At 42.6% G+C, this 17249-nt stretch overlaps 3 protein-coding genes across 12 annotated transcripts in view; 1 reads left to right on the top strand and 2 right to left on the bottom strand.

The window, feature by feature from the left end:
• Positions 1–5010: 5010 nt before the first annotated feature.
• LOC116846120 lies at positions 5011–9515 on the top strand. Its single transcript, XM_032819596.1, has 5 exons — positions 5011–5138; positions 6653–6880; positions 6991–7202; positions 7647–7994; positions 8280–9515. The coding sequence occupies exons 1-5, from the start codon at positions 5136–5138 to the stop codon at positions 8623–8625; spliced, it is 1137 nt and encodes a 378-aa protein (XP_032675487.1). The 5' UTR covers positions 5011–5135; the 3' UTR covers positions 8626–9515.
• Positions 9269–13282, bottom strand: LOC116845945 (trichohyalin-like). The gene is made up of 4 exons (XM_032819197.1): positions 12750–13282; positions 11550–11827; positions 11188–11441; positions 9269–11122 (listed from the first exon to the last, which is right to left on the bottom strand). Exons 1-4 carry the CDS (start codon positions 13280–13282, stop codon positions 10535–10537), a joined length of 1653 nt encoding a protein of 550 aa, XP_032675088.1. The 3' UTR covers positions 9269–10534.
• Positions 13102–17249, bottom strand: part of LOC116846058 — a 54316-nt gene continuing 50168 nt past the window's right edge. For 6 of the 10 annotated variants that reach the window (XM_032819472.1, XM_032819482.1, XM_032819416.1 and 3 more), the window contains 6 exons: positions 16946–17115; positions 16415–16486; positions 15325–15611; positions 14841–15002; positions 14662–14772; positions 13808–14348 (listed from right to left, as the gene is read on the bottom strand). In XM_032819472.1, coding sequence (XP_032675363.1) covers positions 14164–14348; positions 14662–14772; positions 14841–15002; positions 15325–15611; positions 16415–16486; positions 16946–17115 — 987 coding nt within the window. In that variant the 3' untranslated portion in view covers positions 13808–14163. Of the gene's footprint in view, positions 13247–13807; positions 14349–14661; positions 14773–14840; positions 15003–15324; positions 15612–16414; positions 16487–16945; positions 17116–17249 lie in introns of those variants that run through there. The other 4 variants (XM_032819445.1, XM_032819427.1, XM_032819454.1 and 1 more) reach the window with 2 other exon arrangements.

Here is a 17249-nt window from a genome sequence, read left to right as displayed (position 1 = left end):
ATTGATAAGCGATAATGGCATGATGATAAGAAATATATGGACATTTCCAAACTGCGGAGCAATACTTTGTCATTTCGGTATGACTTCAAATATATTTGGATATTTTGAGATATTGTCAGCTCAAAGAAGCCTGCCTGGCTTCTTTGTTATCTGTTGGATATTAATCGATTAATCAAAATTAAATTAATCAAATTTTAATACGAATAGAATTAATCAAACTTTAATACGATCGATCATGCGCTGATTAATAATTAATTTCATTAATCGATTACATATATGACAATTAATTAATTTTGATTATTGATTCACCGCTTACTCGAGCCAACGAAAACTTTCATCGAGTAATGCCCAACGCTGTCTGGAAGTCGTCGAGCGTAGTTGTCTCGGAGGAGCTGTCTCTTGGAGCCAAACGTTGCAATTGATTTCTTTTTTCTCTTCATACAAGCAGCGATTTAACTCTGCGCTGTTGTCCCGTACGGTGGTGCGCAGCGAGGAGGTTAATTCACATTTCTAAGCAACTCACGTGAACGCACATATTATAAATACGCGTTGCGATGATCGATATGTCAGCGGGCGCGAGTGCCACACGTGGAAAACAAACACTAATAATGGGATTAGTGCGGGGCGGCTGGTTGACGGCGATAACGAAAATTGATTTCACCCTTCGCACTCGACCCCGCCGCGGCACGGGGATGCTCCATTCGAGCGCGTTGACGTTCATGGGACGCTGCGCAAAACCAGCGACACGCCTCTCTCTCTCTTTCTCTCTCTCTCTCTCTCTCTCTCTCTCTCTTTCTCTTTCTCTCTCTCTGTTTCTCTCTGCCGTCGTCGGCACATACCCAGGCGAAATCTCGATACCCCTGGTAGAACACTGGTTCGACCTGTTCAAAAATTGATTTCACCCCGTCGGTGTAGTTGGAAACCATTCTGTCGAGTAAACACGTTATGCTGAAAGAAATATCGTGAAAATAATCATTCGACAAACGGAATCCCGTATCAGGTTTTAAGGAATATTCACAGGGTGTTCGGAGAAGTTAGAGAGTCTTTTGATTTTATGATGGGAGATAGTGTAATATACTACTCGAGATTTTGTTACGAGCGCGGTTTCTAAATTGCCTCGAACGAAACTCCTCTTGGAAAGTGGAATGATTCGTTTGACTTCCGATGACTTTTCACTCGTATAAAGTGAATTTCTTCACTCCGAATTGTCGAGTGAATAGTCGAGTGAATTGTCGAGTGTATCTGATGTTTGCATCGAGAAAGTCAATGAGTATGCTATCATTACACCTTGACTGAAATTTGACCATTTACTTACTTATCTGCGCCTTAAAGAATGGCGGTTGCTGGGACTACTCTTTGCTACGCTAAAAGTGAAAGATTTCTTTTCATTGCTTGAATCCTTGAGTCGTGACACGAGACTTGCCGGGTGAGAAAACCGTGCTACGACGGCGGCTTACGGCAAGATGATTATTCAACGACGACACTCGTGTACAAGTGAAAGTGCCGCCGAGATTTCGGGTTGGTAGGTGGCTATTGAAACGAGAGGAGAGACGGAGGCTGCGCGAGTGTTCACCGCTGATAAGGGACGCTCCGCCCTCCCAACCCTCTCGCGGCAGTCACTACGGCCGGCGTCCTCACGGTCGTAGAATCGCAGGGTCAAGTTGTCGGAGGGCCCGGGCAACGGTATGAAGTATTAATCTCGCGGATTAAACGGACAAATCGACGGGAGATTAATTTTTAAGGTGCCGTAAAGTGACGAGAGGATCACCCCGACGCTTAATTAACAGTCACGCTACATAGACTTGCAATTAATCCGCATCTTTTCCCCGGCGGGTTTTTCGACTCGGTCTCGGGCCTCGTTGATTCTGTCAGATTAAAACGACTATTGAACGTTTTTATCGGTCGCTATACTTGTCATTGTTGCCGAGGAGAATTTTTCTCCAGGCAGTTTACACGATTATCAGATCGTGCAAATTTGCTCGCGAGCATATTTGCAATATGCGACGCCTCCGGAACGAGAAAATTATAACAGCGCATTTCTATCGCGAATGCATAAATCTTCCTAAAAAGCCGCTTGGCATTAATGATTTCCCGGATTTTTATCAGAAAATCGACACAGGCCCGAGGGACCGCGATAAGAGCCACGCGCGAGTCAATTTCGTGCGGTGGCGATACATTAATACCTTATTCTTATTCATTGGCACGCGCAAATTGGGTCGCGAGTTGCCAGGCCTGTGGGAAACCGCCGCGAAACATCCCCCATAAAATTCGACGAGGCGCTCGACCTCGGGGGTTGCTTTTTATTGATTCCCGCAATGGACCTGTGATGGTGACGGCGATTTTTCAGAATCTTTCGACGTACGCAATAATCGCTTACCCTATTATCCTCGATCTCAACTCAAAACTGGTAATGGAAACTCTTATTATTATTAGTATTTATTCACTGAGAGAAATGGTGAATGACACTATACTCGTCTTATGAAAGTAATGTAGTGAATTTACATCTGATTCACATATGAAACCTACCTAGTTTTCTGTATATTTCTCAATATTCTGATTACGATGTCTCAACGCATCTGGTAGTCAATAAAGGTAATTCTCTCTAGACGTATGATACTATTGTCGCGATAATTAATTGTTATTCGCTGCGACGTTTCCTTTTTCATCTATACTAATTTGTAAAGACGTCGGTGCTATAAAAGAATATATAAAAGAGTAGACGCTGAAACCGTTAGATATTTGGAAGAGTGAAATTTTTAAAAATGTGTCGACAAATTTAGAAGTAAATATATGAAGATTATATACAGTAAGTATATGAAAATTATATATATAATATGGTTAGATTTTAGGTTAGGTTTTATTATTTCAATTATCAATTGTATGCTGTACCAAACGATTTGGTAAACGTATTTAAGCATCATTGTAATGCTACTTAGACAATGCGCTCGCCAGATAGTTTGGTATCATTGACTAAATATCTTGTTACACGATTATTCACCATACTGTTTGGTAAATCTAAATAGAATTCTGGTTAGTATCATCAGACATTTTCCTCAGTGTCTTGTTATTAATTATTAGCTCATTAAATTTACGCACAAAGCAGAATTTGTCTTTGAAATTTATTGTGAAACATGTCGACTATATCACGACGGAGAGACGCACAATATGTAAGGGGTGATGCATTCACGATGACTTTTCCCAAACAATCAACTTTCGATTAGCTGACCGAGTCCCCGCGACTCGAGGAGCGTAGAGAGAAAAAAACACGAAGCCCCTGCTTAGTATACATTAAGGGTGAGAGAGCGGCTACCCCCTGTCGTCAAGTGGCCACCGGCTACGGCTTGTTTTATTGTGACACCTCGGGAGGGTGCCATGGATTTTCCAGCAGGATGCGCCGGGGTGTCATCGTCGGAGGCCGATTAGACGATCGTATCGTCGCTAGTGCTCATTCGAGCGCCATTACGAGCCAATCTGCGTGGGAGCTGGTCCTGTTTCGGTCGAGCGCGATGTGCACGCGTCGGTGACGCGAAGGAAATCGATGCGACGTGCGTCCACGATCGGTATTTGTAAATTTCGAATTACAAGAAAGAAGGAGAGAGAGAGAGAGAGAGAGAGAGTTCTCGTCGCGTTTGCCTTGATCAACACGTCAAATTCGAGTCGCTCAAAGATATATGCTAAAAAAGTGTAACACAGATATTTATTTATTTTTTTTTTTAATAAAGTTCTATCGTTCATCTTTTCTCTAAAAGTCGCCCATCGTGACTTATCGCGAACCACATGAACTCGCTTCATCCGCGGCGACAATAGTCGGATAACAGTAGTGATAAGATATGGCGCGACTTGACACGCATTACTCTTCGCAGGATCTATCTTTGAAGCACATGGCAATGAGTCGAAGCAGGAAGAGGGTGGTGACAGATCCAGCTTCCTCGCGTGTGCACGTGTACATATGCGCGCGTGTGAGATAACGAGGAAAATTCCACAGCTTCTGCACCGTTTCAGCGTATCAAGCTGAGAGGAGATCGGTGGAATTTATAAATATTAATTTATAAATTTTTCGCGCTCGACCGAATTTACAATTATATGTATATATCCCGAGTTCATTTCGAAACTATTAAACACAGACATTATTTAACGCGCGTGAAAAGATCGGCGAGACGCTTTCGAAATTATTTAATGTCACTGATGCAAAACTCCTCCCAATGTATATATCGGCACCTTAATCTACCCGAATAAAAGGCGCATAAAGGTCACGTGCGTTACCCTCTATCGTCAACGCGTGTCTCGCCGTACCGTGGGCAAACTTTTTTTTATATCGCCCACCGTTCCATCATGAACACGAAAATCGATTGTAATTTAACAGCGAAATAAATTTTACAGTCTAATATTTCCAGTTCTTCAACTTGCACAGTTTAAAGTTCCTGAACCGATATTTACAAATAAACCTTTATTAATTTAATAAAATCTAAAAAATTCGAATCTTCTTAAATCTTCTCGTTCACATAATTTCAGACGTTTTTAGTTCACGGCATTCAAATATTCTTGCACTTATGTTTGTTAAAAAATCCTCTTTTGCTCTGTTCGCATACTCGTGGTACTTAATCACTCGCATTATGTCTCACCTAATTCTTTTTTTAATCTATTTGGTCACGCAAGATCGTCAATCGTAAATAAATAATTAGAATCCTCGATATTTAACTTACGTGTAATATGGAGATTGGCGAAATTCAGCAAGTCGAAATTGCATTGACGTATGCGCGACGTCCATGTATTGCAAGATCTCCTGATCGAGGCGTGGGATCCGAGGATCGATCGGTGCGTGACGGAGCTGGCGAATCCGTGTTTTCACGGGATACATGAAGATGTGATCCCCGAGGAGAGTCGATAGAGGGATGCTGGATGGAGTACCAATGGGACGGACCTGAGACGAGCTCCACCCATAAGCCTGCGCTCCGCCCTCGTGAAATTCATTTACCCGGGGGTTACCCTGGACTTTCTACTAGTCAGATTGGCTCTCTCAACATTGCTGGTTGCTCTACATGACAATCGCGATGCGAGCTGGGTCGTGCTTCGAGTGATTGTCGATCTGTCGTTTAATCGCGCGATACTGTTGGCACTTCTCGCCTTCGGCCGACATGGTGAGCCCCGACCGTTTCGTGCGATCGCGTTAAACTACCCTCCTCAACCCTCTCTCGATTGTGCATGCGTGTGTGTGTGTGTGTATGTGTCTCGCGACATGGTTGCGACCGGTGCAAGCTTTGGTGCGAAAATTCCGCATTTCGCACAGTGTCGTGTCGTCCAGCGCGAAAAGTTTAGCACTGTCTGATCCATTGAAGACTATGCATTGATCGTGCCATTGTTAAACCGCACAATCGTATTGATTTCTTTCAAAGACTTCATATGGGTCAATATCGGAATCGTGAGTTGAGCAGACGGGTGAGGAATCGTATGCCTCATTTTTAGATCATTTGTTCATTTATACCGCAAGTTATTCTGGATAGAAAAATTCTCGAAAAGAATTTTAGAAAGAAAGAGTCTTGTATACTTTCCTTTCTGTCTGGAGAATACGAGCATTTCTGCATGATACTTTGCAGTTAATTTTGGCGAACAATCGTGTGTACAGTTGCAGGATCAGAAGGTATGTCGTTAATGGTGTGCTATGCAGTACCGGTGATTTCATGTGCGAAAAAATCTGCTCGACGTCTCTCGACGTTAACGACGAATTTCATATCATTATCATTTATAATTATTAATTTCAACGCGCGTGGTTTCCCCAAACGCATTCGCTGTCTGCTCGTTGAGCACAGTTGAGTCGAGAAAGCAACGTTACAGCATCGAGCGAATTGAGAGACGCGTGATATTATTGCTGGGAAAAGAGACGAGGGAGAAGAAACGGAAGTGGTTTCTTTTTTTCAGATAAAATACACAAAGCGACGGCAAGTGCGTGCATGACTAATGTCAGTACAAAGATAAACCAAATGGTATATCTGTTGAATGTCAGGGACAGTTGAGTTGAAGACAGCGGATTATCAATTTCCTGGCGGCGCTATGTGGGCTAATTATATCCTGAATCGTCCGCAAGATCCACTCGAAAGGCTTGTTTTATTAGCAGTCATCAATCTCTCACTTAGTATAATATAAATTCCAGCAATAATTAATTATTTGTTCAGAGAGCTCACACACATGATTATTCGCACTGAGAAAAATATATTTGAAAATTTATCTGTCGAATATAACGTTTATTTTTGTGAAAAGAGTTTATTTCTGTAAAATAAATTTTGTATCCCACAAATAAATTTTCATCTATTTTTTACTCAATGTGCTGTCGTCTTAGCGAGTTTTCAGACCTCGAAGTTGCGGACGCAAAACAGCAGTCGTTTACTTGCGATTATAAGCACGATTGATATGTTTAGTTTAGTGCTGCAGTGACATTACCTTAACAATAGAGCTAGAAAACCTTTCAAAGGTATAAGGGCCCATGCTTTACGTCCTGCATGGATGTAGTGACGTTTAGGATTGGTATGTTAAATATTAGGGGATAGTTTGAGAATGAATGACCAGTTCTCGTCAAGAAGTTGTAATTAGGAAATAATAACGGATCAGAGAGGAATTCTTTGGTATTTATTCAGCGATATTTCCTCAATCGTTACAGCCGATGTTAACATACAGCGGCTGCAGCGTCGGGACTGCGGAGACTGAGAATGGTTCCCCGGCGGAGTCGTTGTTGTCCGGCGAAGGAGAGCTCCCGGAGGAAGCCGGCGACTCTCCCGGGACCTCAAGAGACACCGAGGAGGAAGCCACACTCTCCGACGAGTTTTACTCGCATGACACCGACGAGGAGGAGGACCAGAGTAAAAGAAGACGAGACCGTTCCAGCTCCGTGAGTGAACGATATTTTAGCGTACGGAATGACAATTTGCGTCCGATTTTTTGAGCTGTTTCTTGCCGGACTAGAGGTGATTTTAATGGAATTCACGGTAATTCACGTAGCTAGACGGCATCTCACCCTCCGGTAGCGGCCATTTGGGATCGCCGCCACCTCGCGTCGGCACCTTGGGAGTGAGAAAACTGTTTACAAATAGTCGCGAGCGATGGAGACAACAGAATGTGAGCGGCGCCTTCGCCGAGCTTCGCAAATTAGTGCCGACGCATCCGCCAGATAAGAAACTGTCGAAGAATGAGATACTGAGGATGGCGATAAAGTTAGTATTAGTTGTTTGCTTGTAAATGTCAAGTGACAGATATCGATAAGTCTGTCGTAAAAATTCATATAATATCATGTAAAATTCATACTTCTTATCGTTCATATCGTTTCCTAGCATTTTATAAGATTTACGAGAAAATTGATTGACCGATATGTCCGAATTTGAAGATGTCAACACATTATTGACCGATTAGGGGAAAATCCGTGTTTTGTTAGTTGAACGTTGACGGTCTATCCGTAAATTATCTTGTGCTTTGCCGGTTTAAAACAAAGTGGTCGGGCACAAGAGCTGGACATTATTAAATAACGGAATTGATTAACACTGTATGCAAACTCTGAAAGGAAAAGTAGTAGGCAAATGGAGCCGGCGAAAAATAACGAACGTTCATTGATGCTTCAAACAGCCGGTCAACGATATGCTGATAAATCTGATTTTTCGCAGGTACATATCATTATTGAGCAGTGTTCTGGAGTGGCAAAAGGGTCAGGATCGCAACGGGGTGCAACAGCAGGACGTGCGCATCAAGTGCGAGTCCCACTTGAGCAGTCAAAACTCCAGCACGTATCACACGAAGCCGACGGTAGCGTACCTGAAACAGGAGAAGCAGAACCCCGACAACTCGCACGTCTTTCGCGTCAATTACACCACGCAGAGGCACAGCTCGCAACACGTGACATGTGAGAAGAACGGCAGCAACTTGCTGATGATCGCTCCGACTGGTCTCAACGTTTCCGTGGGGAAACGCTGCGTCACACCTTCCGTCATTGTTAGCCAAGGCAGCTTTCATAGGTGAGCTAACTCACTTCTGCTCAAAAGAAGAAATAGAAGGAATCAATAGGCTTTCGAAAAGGTATATTTATAATCATCTCTGTTTAGTCGGATTCTTGTCTCCTTGTAATGGTATCTATCCGTTTTGATTTTTACAAGATGACGAGAATTTATTGCAAGTTAAAGTGTAAGATTTTTTGTCTTATTTGGAAGATACATGTTAAACGTAGATATACGTAGATAACAAAAATAATTTGACGAAGATATTTTAAATCATCAATACATCTGTGATATCGTTGTTTGCAGCAATGGCAACGGAAATCTTGTACGTTCTCCAGCGAGCGGACGAACTTCGGCTTTCCCGAAGTCGCCACAGGTCTCATCGGGTACTAGTATGGTATCTAACGGAAGTTCTTCGTCTTTGATCGGTAACACGCCAATTACGAACGGTGTAGGATCGAATGGGTCGAATTGCGGCCAAAAGAGATTCAAGATCGAGCGGGAAGATGAGGAGCAAGGACCTTCCAGGGACTGTCGAGCTCCACCTCCGCCTGTTCATAGCGTGCCGGTGAGAAAAAGAGTAAAAGTCACTTTCGTGAAAGACTCGGGCTCGGGATTTCGCGGCGATTTGTGTGGCGTAGATCGCAAGTGAAGAAATCGTCGTGATTTTGCTCTTAACAGCGCACGTATACTTTATGTAAATATTTCTTTCATGCTGTATTCGACAATAATTGGTGTTACGTGTAAAATCGGATAATCTGCTCGATACAGAACCTTAATTAATATTGGGTCGAACGTTTCATTTACAATTATTCGAATTCCTCTCGAAGACGCTTCTCAATTCGCGCGCTGAGTTATGCTGCATATCTGTTTAACCCTATATTACATATAATAACGCTCGAATATCGATTTAATAAAAATTCTATCATGTTATAAGAAAGAACCAATTTTACAAGGATGTCGATATGTCACGAACGATTTTCAAAATCTGCAATTCTGCAAAAATCAAATTCAGATAGTCTTAATATCATGGAAGTTTAAAGATAATTTCGTCTTATATTCATTAATCTTTGATTCATATACATTTAAATTCTATAATGCTGGATTTGCTGAAACGTTACATTAATAGATGTGAAAACAGATATTGAAATTTATTGAAATGCGTTCTTCACGGGAGATATATCGCATTAAGAGAAAAATGATCTCTGAGCCTCTCCAACCAAGGAAACTTTGGTCAGAAGAAGATTCGGTTGGTCTCGGCGAACGACAAGCGCAACCGTGCGCGCGATGGAACGTTCTTCAAAGAATATTTTATTACTTATTACGTTGCGTTACATCGTTTGTACAACATTTGAATTGTATCGCAGTTACGCTCGGAACAGTGACATGAAAAACACGGATAGGAAACTCCCAGTTACATGGTTCATTGTAAACCCGTTACAAATGTATTCGCACACGTGTCAGGCTCCTGTGCCCGGATGGGTGTCGAGTTATTGTAGATCTTGTATATATAACAGAATATATATCGAATTCGTCTTTTTATTCGTACATATATCCATTTATCGCGTTTATTCTACGGTGAACACAGCAAACACCTGAACGCTTAACAGTTATCGACAGACAACTCCATCGTATATTTCTCGAGAATCTCGTTCGTTACATATTTTATACTTCGTTAAAGTTCAAAATTCAACGCTCGTCTTCATTTTAATAAACATGACAGACACCGTCCAACACAGAATTGACATCGGATATCGCAGCACATCAATTTTGACACACGTATTTACACTTACGACCATAGTGGGCAAAACGATCGTTTCTTATTTCATTCACGTGAAGAGATAAATATATCTCTGCTCGTACAAGGTAGGAGGCTCTAATTTCGTCTCACGGCCATATCCTGACCTTTCTGGTGGATATTAGAAAGCTTGAAAACTAACCCGAGGAATTGCACATATTATACCGTAACTATAACGGCAATTAAAAAAGATTGTAACTAGCGCGTTTGCGTATCTCATTATACTTGACACGATAAACATATCACAGTAGTAGACAGCTACCAAATTCAGCAGCGAAAGAAAAGAGTTGAAGACATGAAATGCTTACGAGTGTTCTGTAGAATAGACCGAGGCGAATCGGATCACAGGGTGAATCGGATCAATATAAATTCTAAGACAATTATTGTTAATATTTTGTTTTAATTGAGCTGTTTTATCATGCCAGTTACTAACTCATTTAAAACAAAATATTAATAATAACTGTCTTAGAGCTTATATTAATCCGATTCACTTTGTGATGCGATTCGCCTCGGTCTACCCTATTCCGTTTCTTAAAAAACCTTCTCATAAGAGAAACGCTCAGATGAAACCGCAAAGAATTTCCTACCTCGTTGAATTAACACCGGCACAAAGCGTCCAATCGATCAATCTTCCATCGGACTCCACTTCGCACTGACATCTTCCACCTAAGTCGGATTTGTGCCTCTACTTTGTTGACGGAGACTACTCTGAAACCAGGTGGAAGCGACGTCGTTCGTTTCGCGAAACGCTTGCGAGTGTTCCCTACGTCAAGTACACCTTATATCTGGTGCTGTCCCTTTTCTGGCGTTCCGAGGGTAGCTTCTTGGGGACATAATGCTCATCGTTCCACTCGATCGGCGGCACCGGTGTAGCGGGTCGCTCATCGCTCTGGCTGAAGGCTCTTCTCGGCGGCACGTCCAGAATCTTCCGAGTGCTCTTGCATTCCACGCTGCCTCGCTTGGTGAAATTGACGCTGGCGTAGCTGGCGTCACTGGCGCGCGTTTCCCGCTTCGAGAAGTCCACCTCGACGTAGCTGACGCGGGAATCGCGCGATCTCGCGCTCACGTCCGAATTCCGCTTGTTCTCCTTCTCCACTTTTTTAGTGGGCACCTCTGACCGGTCTCTCTTGATCGTCAGTTCCAGCTGACGAGACATGCGAGACTCTCGTCGGGCTTTCTCGTCGTAGTCGTCCGAGTAGGTGCGTCGTTCACGGCCCCGCGTCCGTCCCGTGCCGAGGTCCTCGCTGTAGCGCAACTTGTCGTTGAACTTTCGTAGACGCTCCTCTTGCTGGTCCATAAACACCTCGTCGTGGTTGCCCTTTGCCCTTCGTCTATCCTCTTCATGCTCAACCTTGGATTAAAGAGAGCGATTATGAACCTTTCAATTTCATAAATCTTAACGTTGATCATACATACCTTGAATCTGCTCATTCTGTCGTTGAATTCCAGGTCCTGGCTGTTCCTGCGAACTGGCTGATAGTTGGTCCTCTCCTCCTCGCTGCTGCTCTTGCTGATCCACACGTTTTCTCGCTGAGAGCTTCCCGCTCTCTTCGGCCACTCGTTCTCCGTCTTGAAATCGTACAGGTCTCGCATACGTTGGCTGAGCTTATTTGCTCGGTCGTTAGCATCGACGCAACTCGCGGAACGATCTCTGCCCATATCCAACTCATCTAGAATTAAATATCAAGGTGTCAAAAATCATCGATTAAATCATGGTGAAAGCACATTGAATTCGTGTACAAAAGTTAAAGATAAGAGAAAGAAGAGCCATCGCTTACCTTGCCTCTGTAAATGTCCTTTCTCGCTCTTCGCCGGCGAGAACTTTCTCGGTGGCTGCCATTTAGAGTTATCTAAGTCCTTGCACGGTCCTTCGTCTTCCTTGCGTTCCATGGTGGAATCTTTTCTTTCGGGATTCACTTTCAGCACGGGATCGGGCGACGAATTTTTCGCGAAGGTCATCCACCGATTGGCCGAGCCCTTCGTGACCTCGCAGTCGACTCTCGCGAGAGGGGACGATTCGCGGCGAAACTTCGCGCCGTTGATCTGCGGTATCCACCTGGAGAAGATCAAAGATCCAGGCTCAAGTTCCCGAATCGCAACTTGTTTCAACATACTTTGTGTAAACACGCAAGAACATGTATAAAGATAAAAATTTCGAATATTTGACAAAAGCACACATCAAACATCAACGATTACTCTCGCGCTTTTGTCACAGCTCTTCTCTACGATCAACGATCACGATGAGTGTGACTTGAACAGAGAGATCGCACGCTAAACAACGGGTGACAACGTTAAAGACACCAGCGACTAGTTCTGGTCGTAAGGGCGGCGAACCAGGCACCATTACTCTTTAAATTTTTTGGAGTGGAATTTCACTCGAAGCAATGCTGAAGATATTGTCACTCAAAATCGCAAGAGAGAATGTCTCATCCAAGCTGTCGAATGAATCTTTCATTCAAGTTTAGACTTAGAGGAAATTTTGACTATATGAACAAATGTTTCAATCAATTAGAGTAAATATGTTCCTACGACGGTGGAGAAGACACGAAATTTAATCTTCAATTATGAATTAACCAACCACTCAAATTCGCGTAACTCGGTGGTCATTTAGCTCTTCCAGAGAAATATCACTCCAAGAAATTTAGAAAGTATGTTTTCACCTTGCGTACGACGCTCGTCAACGACTGGCGAGTCCAACCAACACAACGGACATATACATACACGCGTGCACAGGGACCATTGGTTGATATTCATCAACCCTGCGACGAGACGATTGATTGAGACGAGAACACGTCACAGAGGGAAGAGAAAAAGAAATCAGACGAAGGGGACGAGACATCTGACCGAAACTAGACGCCCATTACCCGTTGTAGACTGCGAAACGACTATCGTGATCAATCGCGCCTACTCCGAATCTCAACTACAACCCCGATCATGGCATTTCTCGCTTTTGGACGTGGAAAATGTGCGCGGTCAACCTCGTGGCGATGGTGCGCGGGTCGCTGCAGTCCGTGTGTCTTCGCTGCTCGATGCTGCGCTTGTCGTGACCTCTCAGGGCGGTCACGTCGGTGCTGTGGCTTCTGGTGCCGGGCGGACGCGGTACAGTGAGTTCATGATCGATCCTGATGACGGAGGATCTAAGATCCTCCGAGGATGTGTCGGCCGAGTTCGGCTTGGCTGGCCACCTTTCGATACCCGTTGCCGACTCCTCCACGCTATCCTGTCGCTCATCCCTCGAGGGTCTTTTGTTGCTGCTGGGGCTCATTTGCTGACCCCGAGGCAGGTTCCTCGGTAGCGGCATCCACTTCGAGGTGTCCAGCTTGCTGGCGTCACTGATTTCCGTGTACCGGCGTTCCTCCACGCGACGTTCCGTGTACTTCTTCAGGCAGTCCACGTCCGCGCTGCGGCTACGCTGGCTGCGCGGTGATCGGGATGGTCGTCGAAGCCCGCTGTTGCCCACCGGGCCAACCCTTTCCTGAAGTACCAACGGACAGCGTTCATCGAGAGGCATCAGGTGCTCGGGAGATAATATATTTAGAGGGTTTTGGACGTGGGGTGACTTTGAAATGTTTCAGGAAAGTGCGCTTTTGCAAGGACTACTGGGAACTGTCTCGTGATACATTTGTATTCTAAGTGATTTTCTCTCTTTTCAGTTCTTGCAGGAAGATATACAAGGTGCAGAAAGGAATACGTCCCAGATTCTTACAAAATATGTTTTATTCTCAGATTCTCTAATTAATTTGGAATTAATCGTTCCTCAACGAAAATATCGAGAGATCAATTATTTTTGTATGGTATGTATGTATGTGTCTGTGTTGGAAAAGATCAGTAAATCTAATTATTTTATTTATTAATGGGGTCACGCTTTCAAATCTGTTTCGTTGCCGCTGATATTCGTGCTATTCTGTAAAGTGTATCGCTGTGTCACACAGTCTGTGTAATAATATTCTATTCAGAGCGAGAAGATGTTTTGTATGACGTTGGTATGTTCTCGTTTCAGTAGAGGATTAAGGAGAGGAAATGTCAAAATATTTAATAAATTATACTTTCTATATAATTCATCTTCTCTCTTCTCGATATAAAGTATCTACTAATAAAATACATGCTTCGTATTATCGATAACTTTACTGTCGCTGAACAAATTTCGATGATGGAACAAATACTCCTCGTATTTTCGGTTACAGTAGAGATATATTGTATAGTGTGGAGAGTATATATTTATTCTATTTCAAATGCAAAAAATACAGGGAATCGAAGCGAGTAGTTCGGAAACAAGCAGATCAGTGAAATACATGGAACGTCATTTACGGTTGCTGCGATCACAGAACCGAACTTCATCCAGTAAGGAAGACTGACGTCGATAAGGAAGCGCGTCAGGGTAACTGGTATTACCTAAGTAAGGTGAAGCTTCGCATAATCCGATATGTGCAGAATTCCATGCGCCGCGGATGCGACGTGTAAGCTGGCGCCGCACGTGCGTGGATTGATTTTGGAATTGTGCAGCTCGGTTATTTGACTACTGCACGCCGCCGCTGGATCGCCGCTGGACTCCAGACAACCATTCCAGAATTCATTTCCTGCAAGAAAGAAAATAACTATCCTATATACAGATGTTAAAGAAATATCATATTCTATATATACGGGATGAGAAGTTTAGTAAAACAATTCACGGCACAAATATATCGGCTGCTCCTTATGTTTCATTATTGTTAAAAAAAAAATTCCCTACAGGACTGTTAAATAATATATAATATCAGTAAATAATATATAATATCAGTGTATAATTTCACGCAGACGATAGATAAGCGAATGTCTAAATAAGTAAATATTAAGATGTTGCAGTAAATAAGTAAGTATAGATGGTGTATAATTGAAAATTAATGTTCAAACCTGGCAGAGCGTTTCCGTCCCAGGCATAAGTCACGACGAGGAGTTTGTTCGCGTCGTTACCTCGGATCAGTCTGCTGTGCGGTTCTCTCAGAGCGAAATGAATCTTGATATCTGAAAATGACGTCATCGTCATAAATGTAAGAAAAGAGATTACATTTACACGTCGACCATCTACTAACCGCCGAGATAATCGCCGTTTCCCGCGCCGCCGCACTTCTGTTGTCGGAAATAAGCGAACATAATGTCGGAAACATACTTAAGCTTCTTGTTCATTTTCCTAATCGCAATCTCGAACGTTTTTAGAAAGTAGACTTCTTGATCCTGAATTATTTTCCAGACACCTGCGAATCATCGTCATTTAATTAGATGATTTTTATTTAATTAGCGAATATTCGCAGGAAGATACGAGGAATTTTAATGAGCAATCGACCGAGTAAAATCCGAGAGAAAAGTCACACGCTTTATTAATATTGACGAATCAGGAAATTGGAACATCGTTCTCCTGAACGATCTCGTCTCATCGACCTCTTCGTGTCCATCAAACGCGCATATTATCAAAAATAGAACTGTGTCAAAATTCACGAGCGCTATCATGTGCTTGCACAAGATCATACGACGCGTTTGTTTACGAACTGTTGTGCAATGGGGAAAGATTGTACTAACCCAGGCCGAAACCGACCACGTGCAAGAAAGCAGTAGTGTTCTGCTTTTCGGCGCGGGTGTTTGCTTCGAGCAGTATTATCTCTACGGAGAGTAGAGTTCGCTTCATGTAGTTCTCGATATCGAAGACCGTTTGGCTAGCCAACGATAGGTAACGTCTGTTGTCTTTTGCCTTAACGCGTTTCACAATCTCCTCGTACAGCGGATGGTAATCCTCGCCGTAAAAGTTTGCCCATAAAACACGCATTCCGTGTTTTTCCTCAGCCGTGCCTTCCACCGCGGGCCCGTACCTGTCTCGCATAGATTAATTCTCTCAAGAAATCTCATTCGCGCGCTGCAAAAAAGAACTCGAGGGCGTGCATTAACTTGCGACTATCATTCATCGAGTTTCGGTACATACTCTCGTCAACAAAATTATCGCATAGATAAATTCATGTCGAAATTTCGCACAATTTTAAATGAGCATAATATTGCGAAACATTATCATATTTGAAATCATTTTTTTTATTTTAAAGAGTGAAGTCTGTACTTTAAGGATCATTTATTGAAGTTTGAATTTATTCTCTCCCTTTCCTGCAGTTTAAAAAAAAAAGTGTTACATCTCCAAAAAAAAAAAATGGACAATTTGATGTATCCTACGGGGTGAAATAAATTTTTTCGTAAATTTCATGGTGACTATCGTAAAATATAGACTTTCCCCTGCAATTTAAAAAAAATGGATTTCTATGATTTTTTTCGCGGAATTGCGACATATCAAAGTTATCTATGCATTTTTTTAAATCGCTTAATTTCACGCAATCTACTGAGTGGAATGAATTCTTTTCACAAATCTTACGATAACCTTCGTAAAATATCGACGTTTCCTTGCAAATAAAAAAGTAAAGAAAAGGCGTCCACGACTTTCTTCCGCGATGTTGTATCGAAGTTATCTATGCATTTTTAATCAGTTACCGTCAGCATTAACATTATCTGATGCGCACCACGGGAAGGTTGTTGATCGGATTTTGCGCATCATTCTCTCAATTTTTCTCTCTCAAGCGAACGCCGGCTCTAGAGACTTGCGTTTTAATGCGATAATAATAACAGAGCTTACCCGTTATCGGCGTTGTTCTGCAATGGCGTGATAAGGATATCTTGATATTCCATAACTCGAGGCTTTGCGAATCTACATGTATATACAAATAAGAAATCAAGCACAGTGCACACTGAAAAAAGATGCTCGAAAATTTACTTATAATATACGTAGAATTTTACGTTGAAACTTTATATCTTACAAATAAATTTTCAAGTACTTTTTTCCTAGTATACATTACGTATTTATCTGTAATAATACGCAACATGTGTATACGTATATTCAATTGCAGGAATCGCTTAAGGAAAATTTGATAGTACTATTGCAACAGAAAAAGGAGATATTTTTACTGAAACATTTCAACGTATTTATCGTAGTCTTAATTAGTCAACTTGAAAATTTCTCCCTTTCTCTGTTTCTTTTTGCAACTACAGAGTTGCACGCGAAAGAGGTAAAAATAGAACACGCACGCCGTGACGCCACCGGAACGTCACGGTTCGCACGTGTAAAAATATTCCTGAAGCAGGCGGGGGTAAAATAAATGCATAAAACCTTGTGCCTATGACACCCATAATAACCCCTCGAGGTTGCACGGCGTCTGGGTCACTGCTCACGACGCCTCTGTTCTTTCGCGCGCCGTCGTTTATGAACTCCGTGTGAGACGACACCACCATCATCGCTGATAATTTGATCTCGTCGTAGCTCAGGCATTTCGTTAGGACCTATTTGTCAAATTACGGGGACGTTTATTAAGACGTTGCGGGCTTTCGCCGGCACCACGATGCGCGTGCGTTATATATATATATATATATATATATATATATATATATATATATATATATATATATATATATAT

This window comes from Odontomachus brunneus, unplaced genomic scaffold (assembly GCF_010583005.1).
Source record: "Odontomachus brunneus isolate Ranch 3 - 2012 unplaced genomic scaffold, Obru_v1 Obru_scaffold_004, whole genome shotgun sequence".
Taxonomy (NCBI): Eukaryota; Metazoa; Arthropoda; class Insecta; order Hymenoptera; family Formicidae; genus Odontomachus; species Odontomachus brunneus.
This window is presented reverse-complemented; position numbering and strand designations above follow the sequence as displayed.